This window comes from Capricornis sumatraensis, chromosome 1 (assembly GCF_032405125.1).
Source record: "Capricornis sumatraensis isolate serow.1 chromosome 1, serow.2, whole genome shotgun sequence".
NCBI classification, from domain to species: Eukaryota; Metazoa; Chordata; class Mammalia; order Artiodactyla; family Bovidae; genus Capricornis; species Capricornis sumatraensis.
This window is the reverse complement of record NC_091069.1, coordinates 32,762,743-32,788,210: the sequence shown is the minus strand read 5'-3', so window position 1 is coordinate 32,788,210 and position 25,468 is coordinate 32,762,743. Positions and strand designations below refer to the sequence as shown.

General features: G+C 40.7%; 1 protein-coding gene across 1 annotated transcript in view; it reads left to right on the top strand.

Moving 5' to 3' along the window:
• The window catches only part of DTNB (dystrobrevin beta), a 209,167-nt gene that overhangs the window by 147,557 nt on the left and 36,142 nt on the right, over positions 1 to 25,468 (top strand). The window contains exons 11-14 of the mRNA XM_068964051.1: positions 2,192 to 2,279; positions 13,393 to 13,478; positions 14,355 to 14,468; positions 19,853 to 19,949. Of these exons, the coding sequence (XP_068820152.1) occupies positions 2,192 to 2,279; positions 13,393 to 13,478; positions 14,355 to 14,468; positions 19,853 to 19,949 (385 nt within the window). The remainder of the gene's footprint in view (positions 1 to 2,191; positions 2,280 to 13,392; positions 13,479 to 14,354; positions 14,469 to 19,852; positions 19,950 to 25,468) is intronic.

Sequence of the window (25,468 nt, the reverse complement as noted above, 5' to 3'; positions counted from 1 at the left end):
AAGTCTCATGGCTTAGAGATTAGGCTCCCTGAGTGAGAATCGGTGGCCAGGAGCCCTGGAAGAACGTGAGGATTGGGTGAGTACTGCATCTCTTCTTGATTCATAGTAGAAGGAACTGAGCTTTGTACAGAAATTTCCAGATTAACTATTGATAATTCTGAATATTGAGATTTAAAATCCGCTGAAGTAGAAGAATAAGGAACCTTTTTAATTTCCCTTGTAGTTTTCATTGACCTTAAAACCTGTCATCAACAGAAAGTTCTAGTTTCTGGCTGGAAAGCATGGCCAGTTAAAGCAACCATGTCCTCCACACTCGGGTAGGAATGACAGGTCAAATCGACCTTCCTAGGGAGAGGGAATGTGATGGAGAAGGAGGACCTCTTTTGCAAAGAGGAACCTATTGTGTCACAGAGGACAGCTGCTGTAAATCCCATTTTTTAGGCTACTGTTCCCTCCATAACAGTATCTACTTGTTTGGGTAAATGTTCTTTTTGTTGTTATTTAAAAGATAAAGAGAGTCCTCTTGTTTCAGACAAACATAGGCATAAGTACTATAATTCAGCCCTGACCTTGGGGCCCTAACCCTAAAGTATTAAAGCCAACCATTGGTAGCATGTTCTTATTGCAAGATCATCTTTTGAGAAATGATTATATTAATATATGCTAGAGACTGACACTTGTACACCTAAAACATATAGTGTTGAGAAGTATCATTGGCAGAAGACCATGACATTGACAGTGGCAGCACATTTAAAAAAAAAATTCATCCTAGAGGAAAGACCAGGTGAAGCTTAAAGAGTTAGTCGCAGAGTTAGAAATACAGGATGGTAAAAAAAAAAAAAAAAAAATATATATATATATATATATAGTTGACTTTGTATATGAAAAGTCCAGATCTCTATTGATTTACCTCCATCCTTCCCAGATTCTCTTCAATAATTCTAATGAGGTTTGATGACTATTGAACTCATGTCTTTAAATATTTTTTTCATATTTCATGTTTTGTCATACTGTTAAATTGCAATCAGGGGTTTGGAACTCCAGGAACCTGGAGCCAAAGTAGAAACAAGCCACAACAGCCATCTCTCATCAGTTAGTCATCATCATTATTGTTGTCTTAAAGCTTCTGTCAGAGCTGAAACAAAGTAGAATTATATAGCCACAGTGCTGGTTAATCTAGAAGTGCCTTCTATGGATAAGTAGCAGTTGACATCACACCCTAAATTAAAGATGTCAACCGTAATCAGCAGAAGGTTGTATATGAGCAGAGCATATACACAGAACTAGCCTCCTGCTCAAGAATCCTTTTATCCAAGGTAGTGCCACTACCTTAGTGGAAAATGAGAGTGAAAGTCTCTCAGTCATGTCTGACTCTTTGCGACCCTGTGGACTAAACAGTCCATGGAATTCTCCAGGCCAGAAATACTGGAGTAGGTAGCCTTTCCTTTCCCCAGGGGATCTTCCCAACCCAGGGATTGAACCCAGGTTTCTTACATTACAGGCAGATTCTTTACCAGCTGAGCCACAAGGGAAGCCCAAGAATACAGGAGTGGGTAACCTACCTTAATGGAGTTTAAAATTTTTAGAATGCTGGAACTCTTGTTAAGAGTAACAGACTAAATTAATTCACTCAAGTTGGGGCTACAGTTGCAGAACAAGCGTGGTGAAAGAAGAGAAGGAACATTGGAGGGGAACGTTTGATACCATGGAATCTTCCCCCGCTTTATCATATTGTGAGCCTGCCCTAGCTTAGGTTCCTCAGTTTTGCTCAGCCAGTGGTAAGTGTACTCCCCAGCCCTGGTTTTCGTGATGCTTTAGTTTTCTCTTGGTCTTTTTGAATTCAGGACCTATATCTAAATGTCATGAGGTTTTCTTAAAACAATCGATTGGAAATAGCTTCCTAGGCTTTATAGATGCCCTTTTTTCAGCCTTTGCGTTCAAACAGAAGTGTCCCCTCTGAAGGTGTAGGAGCAACAGGGATAGATATACCCAAGAGAGATGTTATGCGTGGCCTTGTCATTTCTCTAAATCCCTTTGGTCTCAGAAGACCATGAGTATATATGATTCAGGTCTCCATTTCTTTCGTTACCATTCTTTTTCATAAACATTTCTCCCATCTGTTCTTTCTGAGAGAGAAGCAAGAGTAGGGGTTGTTTAATCGATACCTGTTGAATTTTTATCTCCTTGGCAGTGTCCTGGACAGTCCTAGCCGACTGGACGAGGAGCACCGGCTTATAGCCCGCTATGCTGCCCGGCTGGCTGCAGAGGCAGGAAACGTGGTAAGTAAATAGAGGATTACAGGAGAGTAGCAGAAATTTACATTATTTTAATATACAGATGGAAGGGGAATGGTAACCATGAAACTCTGGAGAGTAGATACCTCAGAGACAGGAGGCAGGAAACAGGTTTAAGGAAGGGATTGCAGTGGTCTTTAATTTTATCCATAATAACCGCTTTTAAAAATCAGTCAGTAAAAGAAAATCAAAGAACCAAAATTTGGTTCTTTAAAAAGATTGATAAAATTAATCAGCCCCTAGAAATCCTGATCAAAAAGAAAGGGAAAAGGATGTGGAAAAAAAGAGAACTGTTATACACTGTTGGTGGGAATGTAAATTGGTGAAGACTATGAAAAACAGTATGGAGGTTCCTTAAAAACTAAAAATAGAACTACCATGTGATCCAGCAATTCCACTCCTGGGTGTATATCTGGAAAATAATGAAAACACTAATTTAAAAAGATACATGTACCCCAGTGTTCATGGCAGCACTATGTACAATAGGCAAGATGTGAAAGCAACCCACATACCCATCAACAGATGATTGAATTAAGAAGATGTGATTCACACACACAAGCTGGAGTATTACTCAGCTATACAAAAGAGTGAAACATTGCCATTAGCAGCAACATGGGTGGACCTAGAGAACATTATGCTTAGTGAAATGTCAGAGAAAGATTCTCTACAATATCACTTAAATGTGGAATCTAAAAAATGATACAAGTGTATATGCAAAACAGAATCAGACTTGGGACTTCCCTGGTGATCCAGTGAATGGCTAAGACTCCATGCTCCCAGTGCAGAGGGCCTGGGTTCGATTCCTGGTCAGGGAACTAGATTCTCTGTGCTACAACTAAAGATCCAGCATGCCACAGCAAAGATCCTACATGCCCACCACTGATTTGGTGCAACCCAATAAATAGAGAGTTAAAAACAAAATGGGAACAGACTCACAGACATAGAAAACAAACTTGTGGTTACCAAAGGGTAGGAGGGACACGTTTTGGATATGGAATTAGAAACTACTATACATAAAATAAATAAGCAACAAAGATTTACCATATAACACAAAGAATTATACCTATTATCTTGTAATAACCTTAATGGAATATAACCTGCAAACACCCTGAATCATTATACTATATACCTGAAACTAACACAATATTATAAATCAACAATACTTCAGTTTAAAAAATACATAAAAAGGGAAGAAAGAAAATGCAAATTACCAATATTAGGAATGAAAAAAAGGACATCACTGCAAAGCCTATAAACATTATAAGGATGGCAAGAATATTATGAATATCTTTGATATTATGAATAAACTTGATGACTAGACGACAAATTTCTTGAAAGATACAAATTTACATAATTGACATAATAAATGGAAAATCTAAATAGTCATAAATCTGTTAAATTGAATTCATAGTTGACTTCAAAAACTCCAAGCCCAGATGTCTTAACTGTTAAATACTATCATATGTTTAAGGAAGAAATAATAACAATCTGGCACAAACTTTCAGAAAATAGAAAAAGAAGGAACACTTTCCAAGTCATTTTATCAGGTCACCATAACTTGAATCCAAAACAATACAAGGCCGTTACAAGCCAAGTTCTGTCATAAGCATAGATGCAGAAATCCTTAAGAAAATATTAGCAAATTGAATCCAGCAATATATAGAAAGGATAATATTCCATGATCAAGTGAGATTTATCCTAGGAATGCAGATTTATTTAACACATGAAAATCAGCCAATGTCATTCACCGTATTAACAATTTAAAGAAGAAAATTATAATACTTCAATAGGTGCAGAAAAGGCATTTTGACAGTCAGCAAGACTATATAAGATTTCTTAGAGGGGTTACAGGAATCACAAACCACTGGGTCCAGTATTGTTCTGGAGTTCTAGAGTGAGATTAGACTGGACAGGCAGGCCAAGATATTACAGGACAATATTCCACAGTGGATTGTGTACTAATTTATGTTTACTCCTTCTTAGGGAAATAGTTATGAAAGCTGCCAATAGAGAGTTTTGCTTCGTTTCTCTCTCAAAATGTAATTTATTCCTTTGGGTTTGTTTAGACTTCAGAATCTTTTCATTGAGAATCTAATAAGTCATACATCTGACTCTAACATTCTGACTCTAAAGGTTAGGGAAATGGAACAGAATGAGGGGGGTAGTCTTGGAAAAAGACTAGTTTTATTTGATTAGTCAAACCAGTCAGTCACAAATATTTATTATTTTAGAAATTAAAGTTTACAAATAATATTAATTTTTTTGAGATGGAGTAGTGTTGTGGTTGGAGTTTTAAAATTAAGTATACTTAATACCATTATACAGTCTTGCTGACTTTAGTACTTTTTAAATTTTGTAAATAAAAGCTCCAAAGCCGTTTGACCCTGAAAAGGAGATCCTAGTACTCCTTTACTGCAAACAAGATAAATCTGTTTACACCTGATAGTTTCTGATACCAATTCTCTAATTCACGTGAAAATGATCTTTGTTAGAATGGTCTTGAGACTAAATTCTGATATGGCCCCTTTCATCTTCAGTTTATTTTCCTGAGTGTAGTTATCTTATAAATATTGGGTCTCTCAGGGTGGAGTCTTCTTAACTAGATGTCTATTAAACAGACGACTTCTAATCTGCTAATCTCTCACTGATACAAGTGCTTTGCATAAAGTGGGTGTAGTGCTCAAAAGAATTTATTTATAGCCTGCCAGATAGGCTTTGTATTGATTTTTTTTTTTTTCCAAAACACTTCACAAAGAAAGACCATTAAATCAGTTTAGCAGCCGGCCTTACACCCTATGAAGTGCTCCAACATCAGGCCCTCACACCTCCCCAGGTGGCAGACATGGCCGCTGGAAACCTCTTCCAGAGACTGATCCCAAACAGAGAATTTGTAGATTGCTTAGATGAACCAAGAGAGCAAATTTGTTTTCCTGAAGCGCCTAAACTCCTTTTTAAAGCAGAAATACAATGCCTGGCAAATCTTAAAATTTCAACACAAACATCACTAACATTTGATGTAGTCAGATGGTTTTTTTGTTTATTTGTAAAGTTTCTTTATGAGAAAATTAAAACCTCACTATGGACAACTTGGAAGGGAAAGGAAAAGGAAACCATTATCCGTTGTCATGCTATCTAACATTTACACACTGTTGAGATTTTTTTTCACAGAGCCCAGTCCCAGACTTCACAGCCTCATCATCATGTCAGCTGCTCCACCCATACACTACTCCAGATATATCCTTATGGCTTCTTAGAATTAAAGATAATGGTATTTTCATGTGTGTTTGGCACACATGTGATGACTTTAAACCCCTACAAAATCGTCATTGTCAAACCTAGCTACATACATCTTGTGTGCAGCACTTAAAAAATATAGAGATTCTTGGCCTTGCCTCAGATCACTGAATGCAGAATCAATGGATTTAGCAGGGTCTATTGATTTTCATTTAAAAAGCAAAAAGAAAACTTTCAGTCTTTTGATTTACAGTTACCTTAGGAACCACTGCCCTAAAAAACATTACTGGTTTTTTTGAGGGAGGGAAATATTAATGATCCATAGCCCTCCAGTTAGTCTAGGCAAGACTGAGGTGACGGGAGGGCTGCCCTGGGATGCCGTGAAGTCTAACTGATAGCAGGCATATCTCTGTAAAACTCATTCAGCCAAGTTCATCCAGACGGGAAACTTCCTGTCTCTTTTTAGGAGGCTCCAGAAGTGCACCCCAGCAGATGATTGCTGACTATGTTGCCTTTCCTTGGTTTAATGGTTTTTGGTGTTCAGTTGCTCAGTCGTGTTTGACTCTTTGCAACCCCATGGCCTGCAGCACTCCATCCTTCCCTATCCTTACCTCCAGGAGTTTACTCAAACTCTGAGTTGGTGATGCCATCCAACCATCTCATCCTCTCCCACCCTTTTCTCCTTTTGCCTCCAGTCTTTCCTAGCATCAGTGTCTTTTCCAATTTGCCCGGTTTTGCTCATTGAGGTTTTGTTCCTTATCCTGTATTTTTCAGCTGTGTCTCCATCTCATTAAAGATGGTAGAGCCCTGTACGATTATCTAAACCTGAGAGAATACTGGAGTGGGTGAAAGTGAAGTCGCTCAGTCGTGTCCAGCTCTTTGCGACCCCATGGACTGTAGCCTTCAGGCTCCTCCATCCATGGGCTTTTCCAGGCAAGAATACAGGAGTGGGGTGCCATTTCCTTCTCCAGGAGATCTTCCCGACCCAGGGATCAAACCCAGGTCTCCCGCATTGCAGGCAGATTCTTTACGGTCTGAGCCACCAGGGAAGTCTAAGAGAATACCAGGGTAACAGAGGAAGGGATCGTTTTCCATAAGTATTCTAATTTTACAGACAAGAGAATAAAGGTATATAGGAAAATAAAGTAGCTCAAAGTTTACATGGCGAGTAAGTAACTGACCCTAGGATTCCTAACTTCCATTCTTATTCCACAAAGTGAATCCTCCAGTTGGTAGCCAAAGTAGGGTTTGTTTGTTTGTAATAAACTTCATTACAGAACAATTTCAGATTTATAGAAAATTTCTGAAGCTAGTTCAAAGAGTTTCCATATAAGCCATGTTTCTTTTCCCATATTAGTAACATCTTACTTTAGTATAGCACGTTTGCTGCAACATGTCAGTGTATGAGTATTAACTAAAGTCCATGCCGCCTGCAGTGCGGGAGACCTGGGTTCTCTCCCTGGGTCGGGAAGATTTCCTGGAGAAGGAAATGGCAACCCACTCCAGTATTCTTACCTGGGAAATCCCATGGACAGAGGAGCTCGGCAGGCTCCAGACCCTGAGGTCGCAAAAGAATCAAACATGACTTAGCGACCAAACAGCAACAATGTGCTTTATTCAGATTTTGTTAGTTTTTGCCAAATGTCTTTTTTCTTTCCTGGGGCTCCATCCAAGATACCACATTTCATTTAGTTGTCATCTCTCCTTAGGCTCCTCTGATCTGACGCTCTCTCTGACTTTTCTTACTGTTTTTTGTTTGTTTTATTGAAACATACAATATTGTGTTAGTTTCAGGTATAGAGCAAAGTGGTTCAACTATATTTATATATGATACACAGGATTATTTTCCATTATAGCTTATTACTGACTTTCCTTATTTTTGATGACCTGGACAGTTTTGAGGAATGGCCTTTAACTGGGACTTATCTATTTTTCTCATGATTAGACTGAGATTGTGGGTTTTGGGGAGGAAGGGGTAGGTGCCACATTCCTCACTTCACATCTTACTTGTATAGTATCAGCGTTACTTATCTCTGTTGATGTTGACCTTGATCACTTGGCTGAGGAAGCATTTGTCAGGTTTCTCTGACATAAAGTTCTTTTTTTCCCCCTTTCCACACTGTCCTCTTTGGAAGGAAGTAACTGGACAGGCCACACTTAAGTAACAGGGAGTTAGATTCCACCTCCTGAAGAGCAGAGTATGTACCTATGTTATTTGGAATTAATTCAGTATTTCCCTGTTCAAATTCCTGCAGTGGCTTCATGCCACATGAGGAATGGGATGGAAACTCCACCCCATGATGAAAAGGCCCTTTGTGATCTGAGCTCTCCCAGTTTATCTCCCACCCTTGCTTCACGGCTAACTCCCCTCCATCGATACTGACTGAACACACCCACCTGGAGCACTGTGGGCCTTCAACCTTCTCTCTGCCCAGCAAGCCCGAGCCACCAACCCCCAGACCTTCACCTGGCTGGCTTCCTCGGTTCACTGAGTCTTTTATAACTACCTAATTATAAAAGTCTTCTGTTTCAGTTTATTCTGTTTCATCACGCTGTATTTCTTTATCAAACCTATCACTACTGATGTCATACATACGTATATATATTTCTTACCTTTCTTTCCCAGTGTAATGTAAGCTACATGAGGGTAGAAGCTGTATTCAGGCATCCCCAACCTACGAGCCATGGACCAGTACCTCCTGTCCGATCAGCAGTGGCATTAAAGTGCACAATAAATATAATACACTTGAATCATCCTGAAACCACCCCCCCCGCCTCCCCATTCCATGGAAAAATTGTCTTCCATGTCATGGTTCCTGCTGCCAAAAAGGTTGGGGACCACTGCCTTATTCACTAATGCATCCCTAGTTTCTGGAACAGTATCTAACACGTAGTAAGTGCTCAGGAAATATTTGTTGGATAAATGAATGAAATATTTAATTTTTGAAAGAAACCATCTTTAGGTCTCTTCTGGCTAAAGTAGTCCATGTTTTTTAAAACTAATGTTCCCTCGTTATCTCTGGAGGCATTTTAGGAAGGGATACCTGGCCTTGTTTTTTTTTTTTAAGGAATACTGTGGTGTCTAAGATGGTCAATAAATAAAATCCTTACGTTTCTCTATTATTTAATATACCTTGACTAGGTTTGATATTTGTCTGAGTGAAATAAGCCGTCATTCCACTCTCTCCACTGGGGACTCTCCCTGTTGTTACATCCAGGTGAAGGAGCTAGGGTGCAGGCTGCTCCAGGTGGGACAACTAAGGGTTTGAATCTTCTTCCACCTCTACTTCTTTTTTGTGTGTGCGTTTTAAATTTTTATTTATCGAGTTATTTTTGGCCATTCTGAGTTTTCGTTGCTGTGCGTAGGCTCTCTCTAGTTGCTGAGATCAGGGGCTACTCTGCATTGTGGCACACGGGCTTTGCATTGCAGAGGCTTCTCTTGTTTTGGAGCACAGGCTCTAGGCACTCAGGCTTCAGTCATTGTGGCACACAGGCTTAGTTGCCCCATGGCATGTGGGATCTTCCCAGACCAGGGATCGAACCAGTGTCCCCAGCATTTTAAGGCAGACCCTTAACTGTTTCACCACCAGGGAAGCCCCCACCCCTACTTCTTTATGTTTGAGTAACAATGCTTCTTGTTGCCAAAGAATAAATATTGCCTGGTTAGGAGTCACTGTTTTTTTAAGTTAATTTTTGTTGGCATGTATATAGTTGCTTTACAATGCTGTGTTAGTTTCTCCTGTACAGCAGAATGAATCAGCCATGCATGTGCATATATCCCCGCCCGTTTGGACTTCAGTCCCATTCAGGTCACCACACTGCGTTAAGCAGAGCTCCCTGTACTATATCGTATGTTCTCATTAGGAACCACTGTTGATAATCATTCTCGATTCGTGCATCAACTTCCTCTGTGAGAGATGGTTCAGCATTGCCGTCAGACACTCAAAACTAAAAAGATGCTTTAGAAATGTCCAGTGAAATACTTTGGGGGTTTTGATTGCTTGTCATTATATGAAACCGTTCCTTTCAGAGTTCATTGTCTCATCCATAATTTTCCTTGGTCCCACTCTGATAAGGAACCATTCATTTTAACTCCAGTCTTCAGGATTTGTAAATCTGTTATTCATAGCAGCTTTAGTCTCAGGCTTGCCATTTTTCCAAGGTTCAGCTCAGGCTCTCACAAGACTATGCATAGACAATAGAGAGAACTTGCTCAGTTGGCCACTGGTCCACTCTTCCTGTAGGAAGAAAGATCACTTTTTTCCCTTTTAAAAAAGAAAAGTATTTGGTAATTTGATTTTAAAAAAAGCCTCCTACTCAGATTTTCTATGCTGTTTTACCTGTGTTTATTTAGGAAGTTTCACATGAAAATAATTACTGATTGCCTCTTTAAGCCCTAGATAGGAAACAAGGTTTCTGCTTCATCATATATAATGTTTATACATGGAGTGAAGCATAACCATACCAGAGCCTTCATTAGAGCTTCCACTGTGGCTAATCAATAAAAGGGAAATGTCACCTAGTCATCCATTGTCATATTTTGGGTTGATTGACTTCCATATTCTTTTTTTTTTTTTTGACTTCCATATTCTTAAAGGAGGTAATCAGAGTCAAAAACATCAGTGGTTTTGAAAATCAAAACCATAATGATTTTTCCAAAGATATTTAGATGGCCAGTAAGCTTGTGAAAGTATGGTGAACATATTACTCATTAGGAAAATAAAAATTGAATTCACAATGTGTGTGCATGCTCAGTAGCTAAGTTGTATCCAACTCTTTGTGACCCTATAGACTACAGCCCACCAGGCTCCTCTGTCCATGGAATTTTCCAGGCAAGAATACTGGAGTGGGTTGCCATTTCCTTCTCCAGGGGATATTCCAACCCAGGGATCAAACCTGTGTCTCCTGCATTGGCAGGTGGATTCTTTACCACTGAACCACCTAGGAAGCCTGAATTCACAATGAGATACATTTTATACTCTCTAGGTGGTTTTAGAAAAGGCAGAAGAACCAGAGATCAAATTGCCAACATCCGCTGGATCATGGAAAAAGCAAGAGTGTTCCAGAAAAACATCTATTTCTGCTTTATTGACTATGCCAAAGCCTCTGACTGTGTGGATCACAATAAACTGTGGAAAATTCTGAGACAGATGGGAATACCAGACCACCTGACCTGCCTCTTGAGAAATCTGTATACAGGCCAGGAAGCAACAGTTAGAACTGGACATGGAACAACAGACTGGTTCCAAATAGGAAAAGGAGTATGTCAAGGCTGTATATTGTCACCCTGCTTATTTAACTTATATGCAGAGTTCATCATGAGAAATGCGGGACTGGAAGAAACACAAGCTGGAATCAAGATTGCCGGGAGAAATATCAATCACCTCAGATATGCAGATGACACCACCCTTATGGCAGAAAGTGAAGAGGAACTAAAAAGCCTCTTGATGAAAGTGAAAGAGGAGAGTGAAAAAGTTGGCTTAAAGCTCAACATTCAGAAAACGAAGCTCATGGCATCCGGTCCCATCACTTCATGGGAAATAGATGGGGAAACAGTGCCAGTGTCAGACTTTATTTTTTTGGGCTCCAAAATCACTGCAGATGGTGACTGCAGCCATGAAATTAAAAGACGCTTACTCCTTGGAAGGAAAGTTATGACCAACCTGGATAGCATATTCAAAAGCAGAGACATTACTTTGCTGACTAAGGTCCATCTAGTCAAGGCTGTGGTTTTTCCTGTGGTCATGTATGGATGTGAGAGTTGGACTGTGAAGAAGACTGAGCGCTGAAGAATTGATGCTTTTGAACTGTGGTGTTGGAGAAGACTCTTGAGAGTCCCTTGGACTTCAAGGAGATCCAACCAGTCCATTCTGAAGGAGATCAACCCTGGGATTTCTTTGGAAGGAATGATGCTAAAGCTGAAACTCCAGTACTTTGGCCACCTCATGCACAGAGTTGACTCATTGGAAAAGACTCTGATGCTGGGAGGGATTGGGGACAGGAGAAGAAGGGGATGACAGAGGATGAGATGGCTGGATGGCATCACTGACTCGATGGACATGAATCTGAGTGAACTCTGGGAGTTGGTGATGGACAGGGAGGCCTGGTGTGCTGTGATTCATGGGGTCACAAAGAGTCGGACACGACTGAGTGACTGAACTGAGCTGAGGATGACTATGGTCAAAAAAATGAACAGTAACAACTGCAGGCAAGAAAGTAGAAAAATGGATCTCTAATATATTGCTAGTGAGAATATAAATTATTTGTATATCATTAAAAGTGCAGCCATGTAGGAAACAGCCTTGGCAGTTCCTCAAAAGACAGTTACTGTATGTGACTCTGTAGTTTCACTCTTATATACCGCCCAAAATGAAAGCATGCCTCTATACAGAAACTTGTCCACAAATGCTCATAACAGCATTATTCAAAATAGCCCACCAAAATGGAAACAACCCAAATGCCCATCAGTTGTTGAATAGATAGACAAAATGCTATCTATCCATATGGTGGAATATTATTCAACCATAAAAAGGAATAAAATACTGATACGTGCTACAACATGGATGAACCCTGAAATCATTTGCTAAGTGAAAGAAGCTATACTTAAAAGATCACATATTGCATGATTCCATTTGTATGAACTGTCTAGAATAGGCAAACCCAAAGATACAGAAAGTAGATTAGCAGTTTTCACGAGATAGTGGAGAGGGATGTGGGGAGTGACTGTGGGTTTCTTTTGGGGGTGGTAAAAATGTCCTGAAAGTAGATGCTGGTGATGGGCTCACAGTCTTATAAGTATAGTTTCAAACCACTGAAATGTATACTTTAAAAGGGTAAATTTTAAAGCATGTAAATTATATCTCATTTTTTTAAAACCCACAGTTTAGGTACTTCACGTTCACTTGGATGGTTAAAACCAAAAAGACAATGACAGGTATTGGCAAGGATATAACAAAATTGGAACCCTCCTTTACTATTGCTGGGATTGTAAAATGGTTCAGCCACTTTGGGAAACAGTTTGACACTTTCTCAATATGTTAAATACAGAGTTACCATGTAACTTAGAAGTTCCGCTCTTAGGTATTTAATCAAAAGAAATGAAAACATATCAACACAAAGATTTGTAAATGAGAGTTCAGAGCAGCTTCATTTGTAATAACCAAAAGCTGAAAACAGTGGAATACTATTCAGCAGTAAAAAGGAAGGAACCTTCATTCATGGAGCAACATGGATGAACCTCAGAAACATATTAAGTGGAAGCCAGAAACCAAAGAGTACATGTTGTATCATTCCATGTATGCTGCTGCTGCTGCTAAGTCGCTTCAGTCATGTCCGACTCTGTGCGACCCCATAGACGGCAGCCCACCAGGCTCCCCCATCCCTGGGATTCTCTAGACAAGAATACTGGAGTGGATTGCCATTTCCTTCTCCAATGCATGAAAGTGAAAAGTGAAAGTGAAGTCGCTCAGTCGTGTCCGATTCTTTACGACCCCATGGACTGCAGCCTACCAGGCTCCTCTGTCCATGGGATTTTCCAGGCAAGAGTACTGGAGTGGGGTGAGGCAAAACTGTAGACAGAAAGCAGATCAGTGTTTGCCTGCGGTTGGGGTTGGGAGTCATAGTTTACTACAAACTGGCATGAGGGAACTTTCCCTGGTGATGAAAAATGTTCTAAAATTGGACTGTGGTGCTTTGTTTGCATAACTTTAAATATACTAAGACTCATTGAATTGTACACTTAAAATGGGTGGATTTTATGGTATGTAGATTATACCTCAAAAATATGTTTAAAAAAAAAATCAGTCCATCTGGGGCTCTGGATATATTTGAATCAAAAACCAAAAACCTTTCTTCCTCACTCTAGACCCGTCCTCCCACTGACTTGAGCTTTAACTTTGATGCCAACAAACAACAAAGACAGCTTATTGCAGAACTGGAAAATAAAAACAGGTAAGAATGCAGAGAGAGGAAGCCAGTTTATAAGCCCAAGATTATCATGTGAGTATCTGATTCTCGTTTTCCTTGCAGTCTAGATGGGTTTTGACCACAAAGGAAGATTCCACCTTGGTTAAGATAGGCTAGCCCAAGTCTTGCCCTGGACACTAATTTGTGCATGAACTCTGCACGCAGTTCATTCTGGCCGTCGGCAACCCTGCTCACATGCCCTCGGGGAAAATTTTTGCCCCACCCACCAGCGTGTTCCCCTCTCACCATTCCTTTCTCCACTCCACTCCGGGAGCCTTTGCTCTGCCTCACCAACTCGTCCTGGCCCGTGATGCTGCATGGTCTCTCACAGAAGAGCCGTTCACAGGCTTGGAGCCCAAACAATACAAGATCACGCACTGAAAAGGCAGGAACCAGGATGAGCAGGTTGGGCAGAGGAGAGCCGGCATCGTGGAGGAAGGGGCCTCCATCGGCTCTCGGGGTAGGGGCTGGGGGTCAGGAGGGGAAGCGAGACGGAGGGAGACTTGAGGGAAATACGCACTAGACCTGCATTAGGAGGCTACAAGGTTCCCCTGGAGAGGAACTGAGTATTCTAGTTGTCATTTTTCTGTGGAGATTTTTCGAGTTCTGTTTTTTTTTTTTTCGAGTTCTTGCGAAGAAGATTTATATGACTTTTTCTACCACAAAGGGTTGTTTCATTGAGGAAATATCAAGTGTGGGTATTTTAAGATGACGTCCATTTCACGTCTTGGTTGTTCAGAAGCACTCGGAACAAGATAGACAGAGGCAGCACTAGTGGAATAAAAATTTCTAACAGGAAAGAGAGAGAAAGAGACCGCTGTGAAGCATCACGTGGCCGTCTCTTTCACCCACCCTGTCTAGAGAGATCCTGCAGGAGATTCAGCGTCTCCGTCTGGAGCACGAGCAGGCGTCCCAGCCCACCCCGGAGAAGGCCCAGCAGAACCCCACGCTGCTGGCCGAGCTGCGGCTCCTGAGGTAAGTAAGCGTCCTGCACCGCCATCCCCACCATAACCTGCTCTGATAGGAGTTCATGTCTCAGGAAACCAGACTAGTGGGATAGGATCCGTTCATCCATACATCTAGTCATGTTAAAACGGATAGCTGAAGCATTCCACTCATTCTGTTACTGCTTCAGGTGTTTGAGTTCCTTTATTAATCATGCTGTGATCTCCTGCTTTCATTCCAGAACTAGGTAAACACCAGCCTCCAGCTCCACCGCAAGCAGAGCAGTGTTTATACTTCTGTGATTGCTTTAAGAAGCCCAGGGTGCTGCACTCCATCTTCTTATCTTGAAATTAGTCTGACTTTAAAGACTCTTGGCGAGGAATAATACTCTTCCCGTCCTTCGAGTATGTTCTCTAGCACTTCATAGATCAGGAGTCCGTGTCGGGAAATCCCCTGAGATGTGAAACCAAGTGGGAATCCCTTACGCTGTGGCTCTGGTACCTTCCAGTTCAGTTCAGTTCAGTCACTCAGTTGTGTCCAAGTCTTTGCGACCCCATGAACTGCAGCATGCCAGGCTTCCCAGTCCATCACCAACTCCCGGAGCTTGCTCAAAGTCATGTCCATCAAGTCAGTGATGCCATCCAACCATCTCATCCTCTGTCGTCCCCTTCTCCTCCTGCCTTCAATCTTTCCCAGCAACAGGTAAAAGGGTACTTTCCACTTCAACATAAACTCTTTCAAGGAGCGAGAGACCAAGGATTGTGGGATCAAGATGGGGGTAGAGAGCAGCTTCAGCTCCCACTTGGTGCTGTTTTCAGGGGAATGGAGGCATCTTCCAGAAGAGTATGACATGAGCAAGATCCAGGCAACGTTGTGTGTCTGTGTTAGTCACTCCATCGTGTCTGTTTGCGACCCCATGGTCCATGGAATTCTCTAGGCAAAGAGTAGTGGAGTGGGTTGCCCTTCTCCTGGGGATCAACATTCATAGGGTCTTATTTCCTATCAGTCTTAGAAAGATGTGTGCACCTTATTCCCTAAGTGAAGCCGTTATGGAAACTAAATGAGTGGCTTGATTCTCACCAGACCTGTGGATTCTCAAACAGTGGATTCTTTCTGCATAGGTTGTAACCTTTGGCATCCCACAGTCGATTTCTAATGTGCCATCACCTGGATTTCTACAGAGTTGAAAGTCCTTCCTTAGTTCTTCCTTTGATTTAGATCATTTAGCTTCCCAGCCATGATTTCTTCTCTTAAAAAATAGAGATGATTGTTGTTTTCTAACTCTCCTTCTGTTTAGATTTATGTCATTAATAGATAAGTCATCAAGAATTTAAGCTGTGCAGAAGAAAATCTTTAGAGATACAGAGATTCCCATTCTGCATAACAGAAATTCAGTTGAGTTTCTGAGTCGGACTGAGATCTTGGTGGCTCTGGGTCCGCTGTTGCACATTTGGGAAATCAACACAATTGGTGTCATATCAGACTGAAGCGACTTAGCAGCAGCAGCAGCAGCAGCAGCAGGAAGGGTGGGAAAGCAGAAGCTGCTGACTCGGAGCACAGCTCCGATAAGATACAGCTAGCTGCTTTTTTTCTCCACCTCAGCTCAGGCACAGGTGACTATCTTGTATCTAGAAAAGCAAAAAACTGCCATATTTTAGTTTCACTGTTGCTGGGACTGGGAGTGCTGAAAGGGCTTCTTTATGCTAGAGAGATCGGAAAAAATCGTAGACCTAGCAGAATAGACAAAGGGCAGAATCCAGCGATGTGACATCAGGCAAGGAATTCAATCTAAGTCCAAGGAAGGTCTAAATTCTGAGAAATCTGAAAGTATTTAATCTCAAAAGCAGCTTCCGTATCACTGAAAAAAAAGGGACAGTTTAATAAAGTGTGCTAGAGCAATGGCTCATGCATAAGGACACACATACTGGCTTTCTTTCTCACACTTAATATGCAAAAAACACCGGCAGATGGATGAAACACGGAGACAAAAATGTTAAAACTTCTAGAAGAAAACGTAGAAGAATTTCTTTAGAATTTTGGAATAGAAACTAATTTCTCAGAATTACTAGCCATGAAAGAAGTTGGGAAATTCATCTAGATTAATATTACAAACTCTTGTTTATCACAAGACACATAAAGGGCAAGATTCATTTGTAGGTCCTGACATCCTTCTGGTTTTGAAATATGTATTTGAATACAGGAACTGCCAGTACCCAGCTAGTATAATAAAACAAGATAGAGAATTTTATCCTTAGGGATAGTGGTTATGAATCCTGACTACCAAAATTGTCTTTTCCCCCTTTATTATTTTTAATGGTATATTTGTTATTATAATAATATATGAAACAAGAGAGTAGGATATGAAACATTATGCTAAAATGAACACCCAGAAACCCACAACCTACTTGAGAATTCACATATTGCTCAAGCCATGTCATCTGCGTAAGTGCCCCCATCTTGTCTCACTTCCTTCTGCCTTCCCCGCCAGAGCTAACCTCTATCCAGAATTTGCTTTATCATTCCCTTGCTTTTAAACAGTCTTTTCAGATATGTGTGTATGTTCACACAATAGAGTGTCTAGTTTTCTTTTTGAGCTTTATTGAAATGAAACTAATATGCAGTCTTCTGAGACATTTTTCCCACTTAATACTGTTCTTTAGGATCCTTCCATGTAGCTGCAAGAACTGATAGCTGTAGTTCATTCATTTTTGCCATTTTGTATTGTAATTATTTGATGCTGCATAGCACAGAGGACGGAGAAGACAATGGCAACCCACTCCAGTACTCTTGGCTGGAAAATCCCATGGATGGAAGAGCCTGGTAGGCTGCAGTCCGTAGAGTCGCTAAGAGTCGGGCATGACTGAGCGACTTCACTTTCACTTTTCACTTTCATGCATTGGAGAAGGAAATGGCAACCCACTCCAATATTCTTGCCTGGAGAATCCCAGGGACAGAGGAGCCTGGTAGGCTGCCGTCTATGGGGTCACACAGAGTCAGACACAACTGAAGCGACTTAGCAGCAGCAGCACAGAGGAAGAATACTGCATCCAGTCTTGGGGGTTCAGGGAAGAAAGACTTTCTAGAAAACTGAATGAGTCCACTCCTTATTGAGTTTATACCTGTGCTGGAAATTTAGGGAGTATGAAGAAGACAATGATTCTATCTTAAAAAGTTATAATCTTGTTTTGGAAACAAAACATAAAATAAATTTCTAATCAACTAAGTAATACTGTACAATGTTAATAATAAGTAGTGTGGATATTAGGAGAAATTCAGAAGCAGTTTGTCCCCAAAGGTGGTGGAATTTGGGCTGAACCATGAAAGGTAGCTATGGTTTGAATGAAGTGTGGTTAAGATTAGATACAGAGTTGGGGTTCAGCAAGATTCCCCAATAAATATAACACATTTCAGAGAGAGGGAAGAATCTTGAAGCTAAGAATTTGTTTTCAGCCATCCAGTGAATTAATCTTTAGAGTACCAGTGATGGGAGATAAAATTAGTTGGATAATTGAGACCAGATTCTGAGAGCCTTAAGTGATAGGTCATTGGAAATCCTTCGAGAGCTTCAAATAATGATTTCATTAAGTTCACGATGTTAATTGAGTCCACACTGGATGTGTGATATTCTCTTAATCATTCAGTATATGCAGAGATGAGTAAGGCTCATCCCCTGACCTCAAAGATTTTGCGTCATGGTATGAATGACAGCAGTACAAGGTAAAATAAATTAAGTGCCCCAGAGAAGCACTGGTTGCTATAGTGATTAAATAAGCAGGATCCAATATCCACTGAAGTAATCAGGAATAGCTTCCTGAAAAGAGTGACGTTTAGGATGGACACTAAGGAATAAATAGTATTTGGAAGAGAGCAGGGGAATACTCAGTCGTAAAGTGATGCCATCTGCTTAGGAAAAAGTGAACCGTGGCTGGAGGTCCAGACACAGAAGAGAAAGGGAAGTAAGGAACTTTGGATCAAATGTAGGTAGAGTTTGTAGCAGTATTCTCTCTGATAGAAGTATAATGTGAGCCATCTATGTACTAAAATTTTTCTAACAACCGTGTTGAAAAACTAAAAGGAAGTAGGTGCCATTAAAACTTCTTTCATTTAACCTGCCTAATCTAAAATATTATCTTTTCAACATTTAATCAACATTAAAAATTATTGTGATATATTACTTTCATTCACACTAAGTTTTTAAATCCAGTGTGTAAGTTACACTTACAGTGCATCTCAGTTCAGACTAGTGCTGAGTACTCACCTGTGGCCAATGGCTATGCAAGGCAGAGTCAGTGATGCTAGGAAAAGTCTGCTGTTTAGATTATTACATGAGATGATGAAAGGAGTACGGCTTTCCTTTGAGTAGCATTGTGAAGGCCACAGAATGCTTTCATGTCCATCATCTTCCTTGATCTTCAAGATAGTGCTGTTGTTGGGACTTCACCTTCTAATGCAGGGAGTGTGGGTGCAATCCCTGGTTGGGGAGATAAGATCCCACATGCCTCACCACTCAAAAATCAAAACATAAAACAGAAGCAATATTGTAACAAATTCAATAAAAACTTTAAAAATCATCCACATCAAGAAAGCTTTTTAAAATGTTACTGTTAGTAATTTGTTATTAGTTCCATTTTAGAGAAGAGAAAATTGAGACTCAGACAGGTTAAGTGACTTGTCCAAGGTTGCATAGTGAGTAAAATAGTGGGCCTCCAGTGCTTTTTTCCCAGTCATCCTAGGTGAAATCAGGATTAGTCAAGCTAGGAGACCATTGCATGTGTGAGGTGAAGCATACTTGGATAAAGTCCGAGAAGCAGGAATAGAAAGATAGACATGTGATATTCAGAAATCATCTGAATTGGGTGACTGATGAAATCTAGGAAATGAACAGGAAAGTATCAAACAGGATCAAGTTTTTCAGCCATAAAAGCTTAGAAGAAAAAGTAGGAGAGATGGGGAAATTGAGAAAGAGAACCGTTTAGGAAGGAAAGTCTTAAGTTTGGGTTTGGACAGATCGACCTAGACTTGATGGCATGAAATCTGTCCTCAGGGAAACCAAGTTCTCTGAGACAGAGTCATCCTCAACTCTGTCACACTTTCTGAGCCTGATGGGTGGTTCTGGGAGCACTGACAACTGAATCCCATCTTATCTGAGCAGTTTTCACACATTTTTCTCCACTGTTAATTTAAATTTGAACTAATTTGTGTAAATGAGGTATTTGACTTCCGGAAGAATTAAAAAAATGACTTTAATAATATTAACAATACTTTTTTGCTCTACAGCAGTGTATACTTTCGAAGGCAGTCTTACATGCTGTTCTCATAGCAGTAAAGTGGGCAAAACAGATATACCACCATTTTACATGTCCAGTATCAGAGCCTCATCTCTTCGTTTCTCATGAACCTTTCCTTTCTGACAGGCAGAGGAAAGATGAGCTGGAGCAGAGGATGTCAGCATTGCAAGAGAGCAGGAGGGAGCTGATGGTCCAGCTGGAAGGGCTGATGAAGCTACTGAAGGTAAGAGCAGCGGCCAGGCTCCTCCCCCCGCTCAGCTCTTCTTGTCCATCTTCACCCCCAGCTCAGCTTCTGCCTTTCCTGTGATGTCAGAACAGGATGAGGCTAAAGGGTTAACTATTTAAAGCCCAATTACAAAAAATTAGTAACCAGAACCAGAGTGATGTGCTTTTATGAATAAATAAGAATGTTTATAAATAAGATCGCAGCACGCCAGGCCTCCCTGTCCATCACCAACTCCTGGAGTTCACTCAGACTCACGTCCATCGAGTATTAGCTATATATAAATGAATATTTCTCAGTTATATAAAGTTTCTTTTAAGATAAAGCTTCAAATAGTGTACTCGAATACTTACCAAATATTGTGTGCTATTTTAATCAGTATTATAGAGGCAAACCAACCTAATCAAACCAACTCTAATCGATAATTTTGCTCTATTAGGAGCAATAAAATAGCAGATAGCTCTAGGTTTGGTATATTGGGGCTTGAAAAAATATAGAATAATTTCAGTACTTTTTATTGGAAAAGATATTACAGCCCCCATACCCTAGAGCAAAGGTATGCTTGGCATTTAAATGTCCTCATCTGGACAGCTTGCCTGGCACTGAGTAGAAATATTTACCAGCCCTGTAGCAGCAATACCAGGGTACATTTGTTTATGCTGTAAATTCCTAATGTCTTTCTGTCTATACTCTGAAACCATTGTATTTCATGGTATGGCACAGAGTTAGAAGCCAGAATGGAAATCCAGTGTTGAGTGCCTCAGAAGCCAGGCTAAGGGGGTGGATTTAATCCTGTGATAAGGTGAAGTCATGAAAGGTTTTGAAACAATAGTTTAGGAAAATGTACGCGACAGGTCAGTAAGAGGAGAAACTAAAGGATAATAGGAGGCTAGTGAAACCATTCAGGCCTGGAGTGACAGGGTCTGGACTTGGAGGGGAAATCCAGGAATAGGTCAGCTGGAAGACTTTTCTTCAGCTTCATCATCAGCCCGCCCTTTAATAATAAAGCTCGTGGTATTAGCAGCTTGGGTAAATGGAGTGTTTGTGTTTTGAACTGACTTTTGGCTTGCTCGAGACAATCATTTCTTTTAGTTTTAAGCTGAGTTTCTTGTAGCTTTGGTCCTGGGTATTAGGGTATTTGGAGACATATTTCTACATTAACCCTGTTAGCAGGATTTCTCCTGAGAAATAGTTTGTCTAAATGGGTCTTGTTTAAAGAAAACCTTATGCCTAAAACCTGGCCCAGATCCCTCAAATAGCTGTCAAGTACCCAACCAGGCAACCCAGTCACCCACTCAAGAGAGCAGGGGCGAGCTTAAACACACTGGGCCAGTGCAGCATCTGGAGCTATACAGGGCTGTGAAAGCTCCACTGATGTGGGGTTAGTCCACCCAAAGGACAGAAGGCTATAGGGGATTTACCTCCCTTTCAGGAAAATGTTTCTCAGATATTACCCAGAACATAAATGGGAAGGTACCCCGGGGTGATTTTTGTAAAAGGCAAAAATGTTTATGCAAACTGAAGGGAAGTCAGAATGCATTTCCCCTAAGTATCACAGAAAGCTTTCCCGTCAGCTGGTGGGCCTCATCAGCTGATGGGCCTTCGTGTTCCTCAGAGTTCCTGGCCCTGGTCCCATGTGCATTACCCTGACCTTGCTGTGTAGCCCTGATACTTGTATTCAAGGCCTAAGCAGAGGGAGCTGATACCTGCAACTCTGTTCCCAAACCCTCCATTTCTTTGTATTTCCAGCTGTTGTCTTTTAATTACAATTTCAGTAAAATAAGCAGGACCTCACTGCTCTGTTTTGTAGGATCCCCTTCCAGGTTCTTAAATGCCTTATCATTATCCACCTGACAGGCTGTGGTCATTCAAAAAGGGAGAAGGGATTTGAAAACATAAACCAGGAATGTCATCTTTTTTAATCCATCGATTAAAATTCACAGTTGAAAATCTCAGACCTTGTGTCCAGCTTCCTAAAAGGGCTACAGCATAACCTTAATTTGTGTATTATATGCACTTCTAAAAGGTTATACATAGGAATCATTGACTTCTATTAAAATCTCAAAGATGTTTTCCTACTATGAAAACTACATTTACCAACAAATAGTAAAAGTACCCTTCAGAATTCTAATTTTAATTTCAAAGGACTGTCTTGCTTTCATTCATGTTCAGTCCGCTCGCGTTTAGTGCCCTCATAAAACAGCTGTAAGTAGTTAGTCAGATGGACAACTGAGCCACATGATCTGGGATACTCATGAATTAAAGTATACCACACAGTAAGTTTCTATTTCACGTGGAATACTTTAATTTTATTGTTCCAGGGAAATACTATATACTGTGTCTATTTATCTGAAAATTGATAATTTGAAGAAGCATACATGTGAAGTGTCACCATTGTTTATTAATTCATTCAGCAGAAATCGTAAATTTGGCGGAGGGGGGATAAGGCAGGGTAAAAATCATTTATCTAGCAGAAACGTATTGAGTTCCTAAGAGTCCTGTTTTGCTATGTGGTATATAATGGTGACTAAGACTCAGTCCCTGTCACCAGGGAGTATCAGGTGCCTCCTTATTGTTGTTTTTTCCCAAATGACATAATACAGACTGACACTCAAGTACCCATGTTTCAGGATGTATCTTTTCTTTACATTTTTTTCCCCTGATGAACCTCTATCTCAAACTTCCTATTTGATCCAGAAATGGTTGTATGTTGGTGTTTGTTTCTAAATCATGTTCCCAGTATTTTTTTGCCTCTTTTTTGATTTTTCCAATATTACTTTTGAAATACATTTACCAAATGAATTCTGTAGTTTTAAATTTTAACCTCATTTGCAAATGAGATTTGGAATATGAATTTTTAAAATATAGATGACAATAAATACAATGGCTGTGACATTATTCTGGCCACTGAGCCAGATATCCCCCACGTGGATGGATCTCCCATATTTTCAGGTAACTTGAGCAATCCTAGATTTGTACTTTATAATTAAGGCATTATTACCCGCCTTTAAATTAACTTGGCTCCTATGCCTGACTTGTCATCAGTCAATCTTTACTGACCCCAACTAATTGATAACAAAAAGGTTCTAAGACTTTATATCTGACCTGTTTATTATGTTGACAGAGCCTTTATCTGATTAACTTTGGTGAATTTGGATTAAACAGCATCCTAAGTAACACTTAACCAAAGTCTCTGCCAATCCCAATGCACATGGGGGCTCTCTGAGTCCTAGAAACACTGCCCTGTCCACTCACCCCATCCTAACCTGACATACATCTACTGCAAATTATCATGATCTTATGTCGTTGGATAAATTCTATAGAGCAGAGTCACAAATGTGCAAACATGAAACCTTGCTTTCTGAACTTCCCTATTCTGTTGAGCCAAGGTGATGTTGTCTTCAATACCCAACGTGGAGAAAGCAGTGAGAATAAGGTATCTTAGAAACAGTTCTAAGACATTATATACTGGTCTTTTGATCTCAGATGCAATTCCAACTTGTCAGGATTGCCCTGTTCCTCCCCTACCAATTTCCATTTCAACATTTAATGCCAGCAGTAAACACATTTTGAATTGTTTAATAACTCTTCTGTGGCTATTTGCCTTGCCGGATGAATGGGAGAAAAATGTGCTGCCTCACAGGGAAGCCTGACTAGGCAGGAAGGTCGTTCCCCAACTGTAAAACTCTAACCCCTTCTAACTGGAGCCATGCATACCAGATGCAAAAGCTGGAAGATGCTAACTTCTTCAGGTGAATTCCGCTAACACTCAGGCCCCTCTTTGCCTGGGTGCTTGTGGTTCTAGGTTTGGCCAGGCATCTAGCAGCTGGGGCTTTGATAACGAAGAATATCTTCCGGTGCTGAACTGGAGTTTCCTCAAGATATTGTTGGTGCCCATTTAATTTCCAGTGCATGTCTCTCCCTTGCAGGAATAAAATGACTCTCTCCAGATTCTTACTATTCCTCTCCCTTTTATAATTCCTTGCCTTTACTGAAATCATTCTCACCATTGCTCCCAGATCAGCAGACTGAGAATCACGTATCTATTCCCAAGACTTCCTACACACATGTTTAGTAAAGACAGTCTGCATGGATGGATCCAATTTAAATGGAACCATTGAACAGCTTTTAGATTTGTGTATTTGGGCAAAGAGCAGAGGTGTCATGACCACAGTTACCCATGATGAGGCACAGAAAAAGGAAGCGAAGAGACCCATTAAAAGAGTAACTTAGAAGCACAAGACTGAAGAGAGAGGAACTCGGAAGTGTTTATCTCCTCCTCGCTGTGCTTCGTTCTTCAGTGTCTACAGCTGCCTTCTGAGAGCTAAGGGTTAGGAGAGGCCTTCTCTGAGTACCATCCCTGTAAGGCTCTGAGAGACAGAGACCATACCTTACCTTCATGTTTCTAGTGCTTCATGCATAGGGAGGAGTAAACGAACCTGTGTTGGAGTAATGAGAACTCTCTTTGAAAACCCTCTTAGGACCTTGAAGCAGTTTCCAGTTTAGAGCGGGAAGGGAAGGGGATGCATGTGCATCCTTGAGAAGGACCACACAGTGACCAAAAGCTCCACACGTGGAAGAGAGGAGACTAAATAAAACAATCTGTGGCCAGATGGAATCTCTAGTGTCTAGGAAGTTCTTAAGAGCACTAGTTCTCAAACTAGCAGGATTCAGAATCTGCTGAAAGGCTCATGAAACAGTGCTGCCCTTACCCCGATTCTCTTGGTCTAGGGGGATACAGGGCAAAGCACGCATCTCTGACCAGTTTCCAGGTGATGCTGCTGCTGCTTGGTCTGTGTTCTGCACTTTGAGAACCACTGGCATAGAGAAGTGTATCTAAACACTTGTGAATATTGTGAATGGTGAAACAGAATGATCATTGAGCTTTCGAGTCATGGTTGAGCTCCTTCTTTCAGTTTACCTCAAATAGTGATGTAACCTTGGGCAAGTCAGGTCTTTTTTGTGTATAAAAGGGGAAGTTGGACTAGAGGTTTTATGAGGTTCTTTCCCTCTAACTCTAGAACTTAGCATTTAAAGAACTGGATGTGGCATAAACTTGCCATTTGCACTATCCACCTGATGATGCTGTGATGGTGGTCAGGCTCTTGGGTCTCTGAACTCATGGGTCTGACCTGGTTTGCCCTGTTCTGTCACTTTGTTCCAGATGTTTGTGGTGATGGGCATTAATTTCTCTCCTTTTTTCCCTCTACTGTTTTTTTCATCTTCACCACCTCTAGGAGGAAGAGCAAAAACAGGCAGTAAGTGAACTTCAGAATTCTCCGCCTCTTGCTTCCTTTTGCATGTTCTTCTTTTCCTCATATAACTGTTGCATACCTTCTCCTCTCCTCCCTGCATCCAGATCATTTCTGCAGAGTTGGTCTTGTGTAAAACCCTCATCAGTTCTCTCCCTCGTGTTGTAAAATGGCCTAAAAGCCCTCGTTATGTTTACCTAATAGTGCATGTTCTTATTTGAAACCAGAGCTTGTTGAATTTGTCTTCAGAGTACACATCTATTGTGT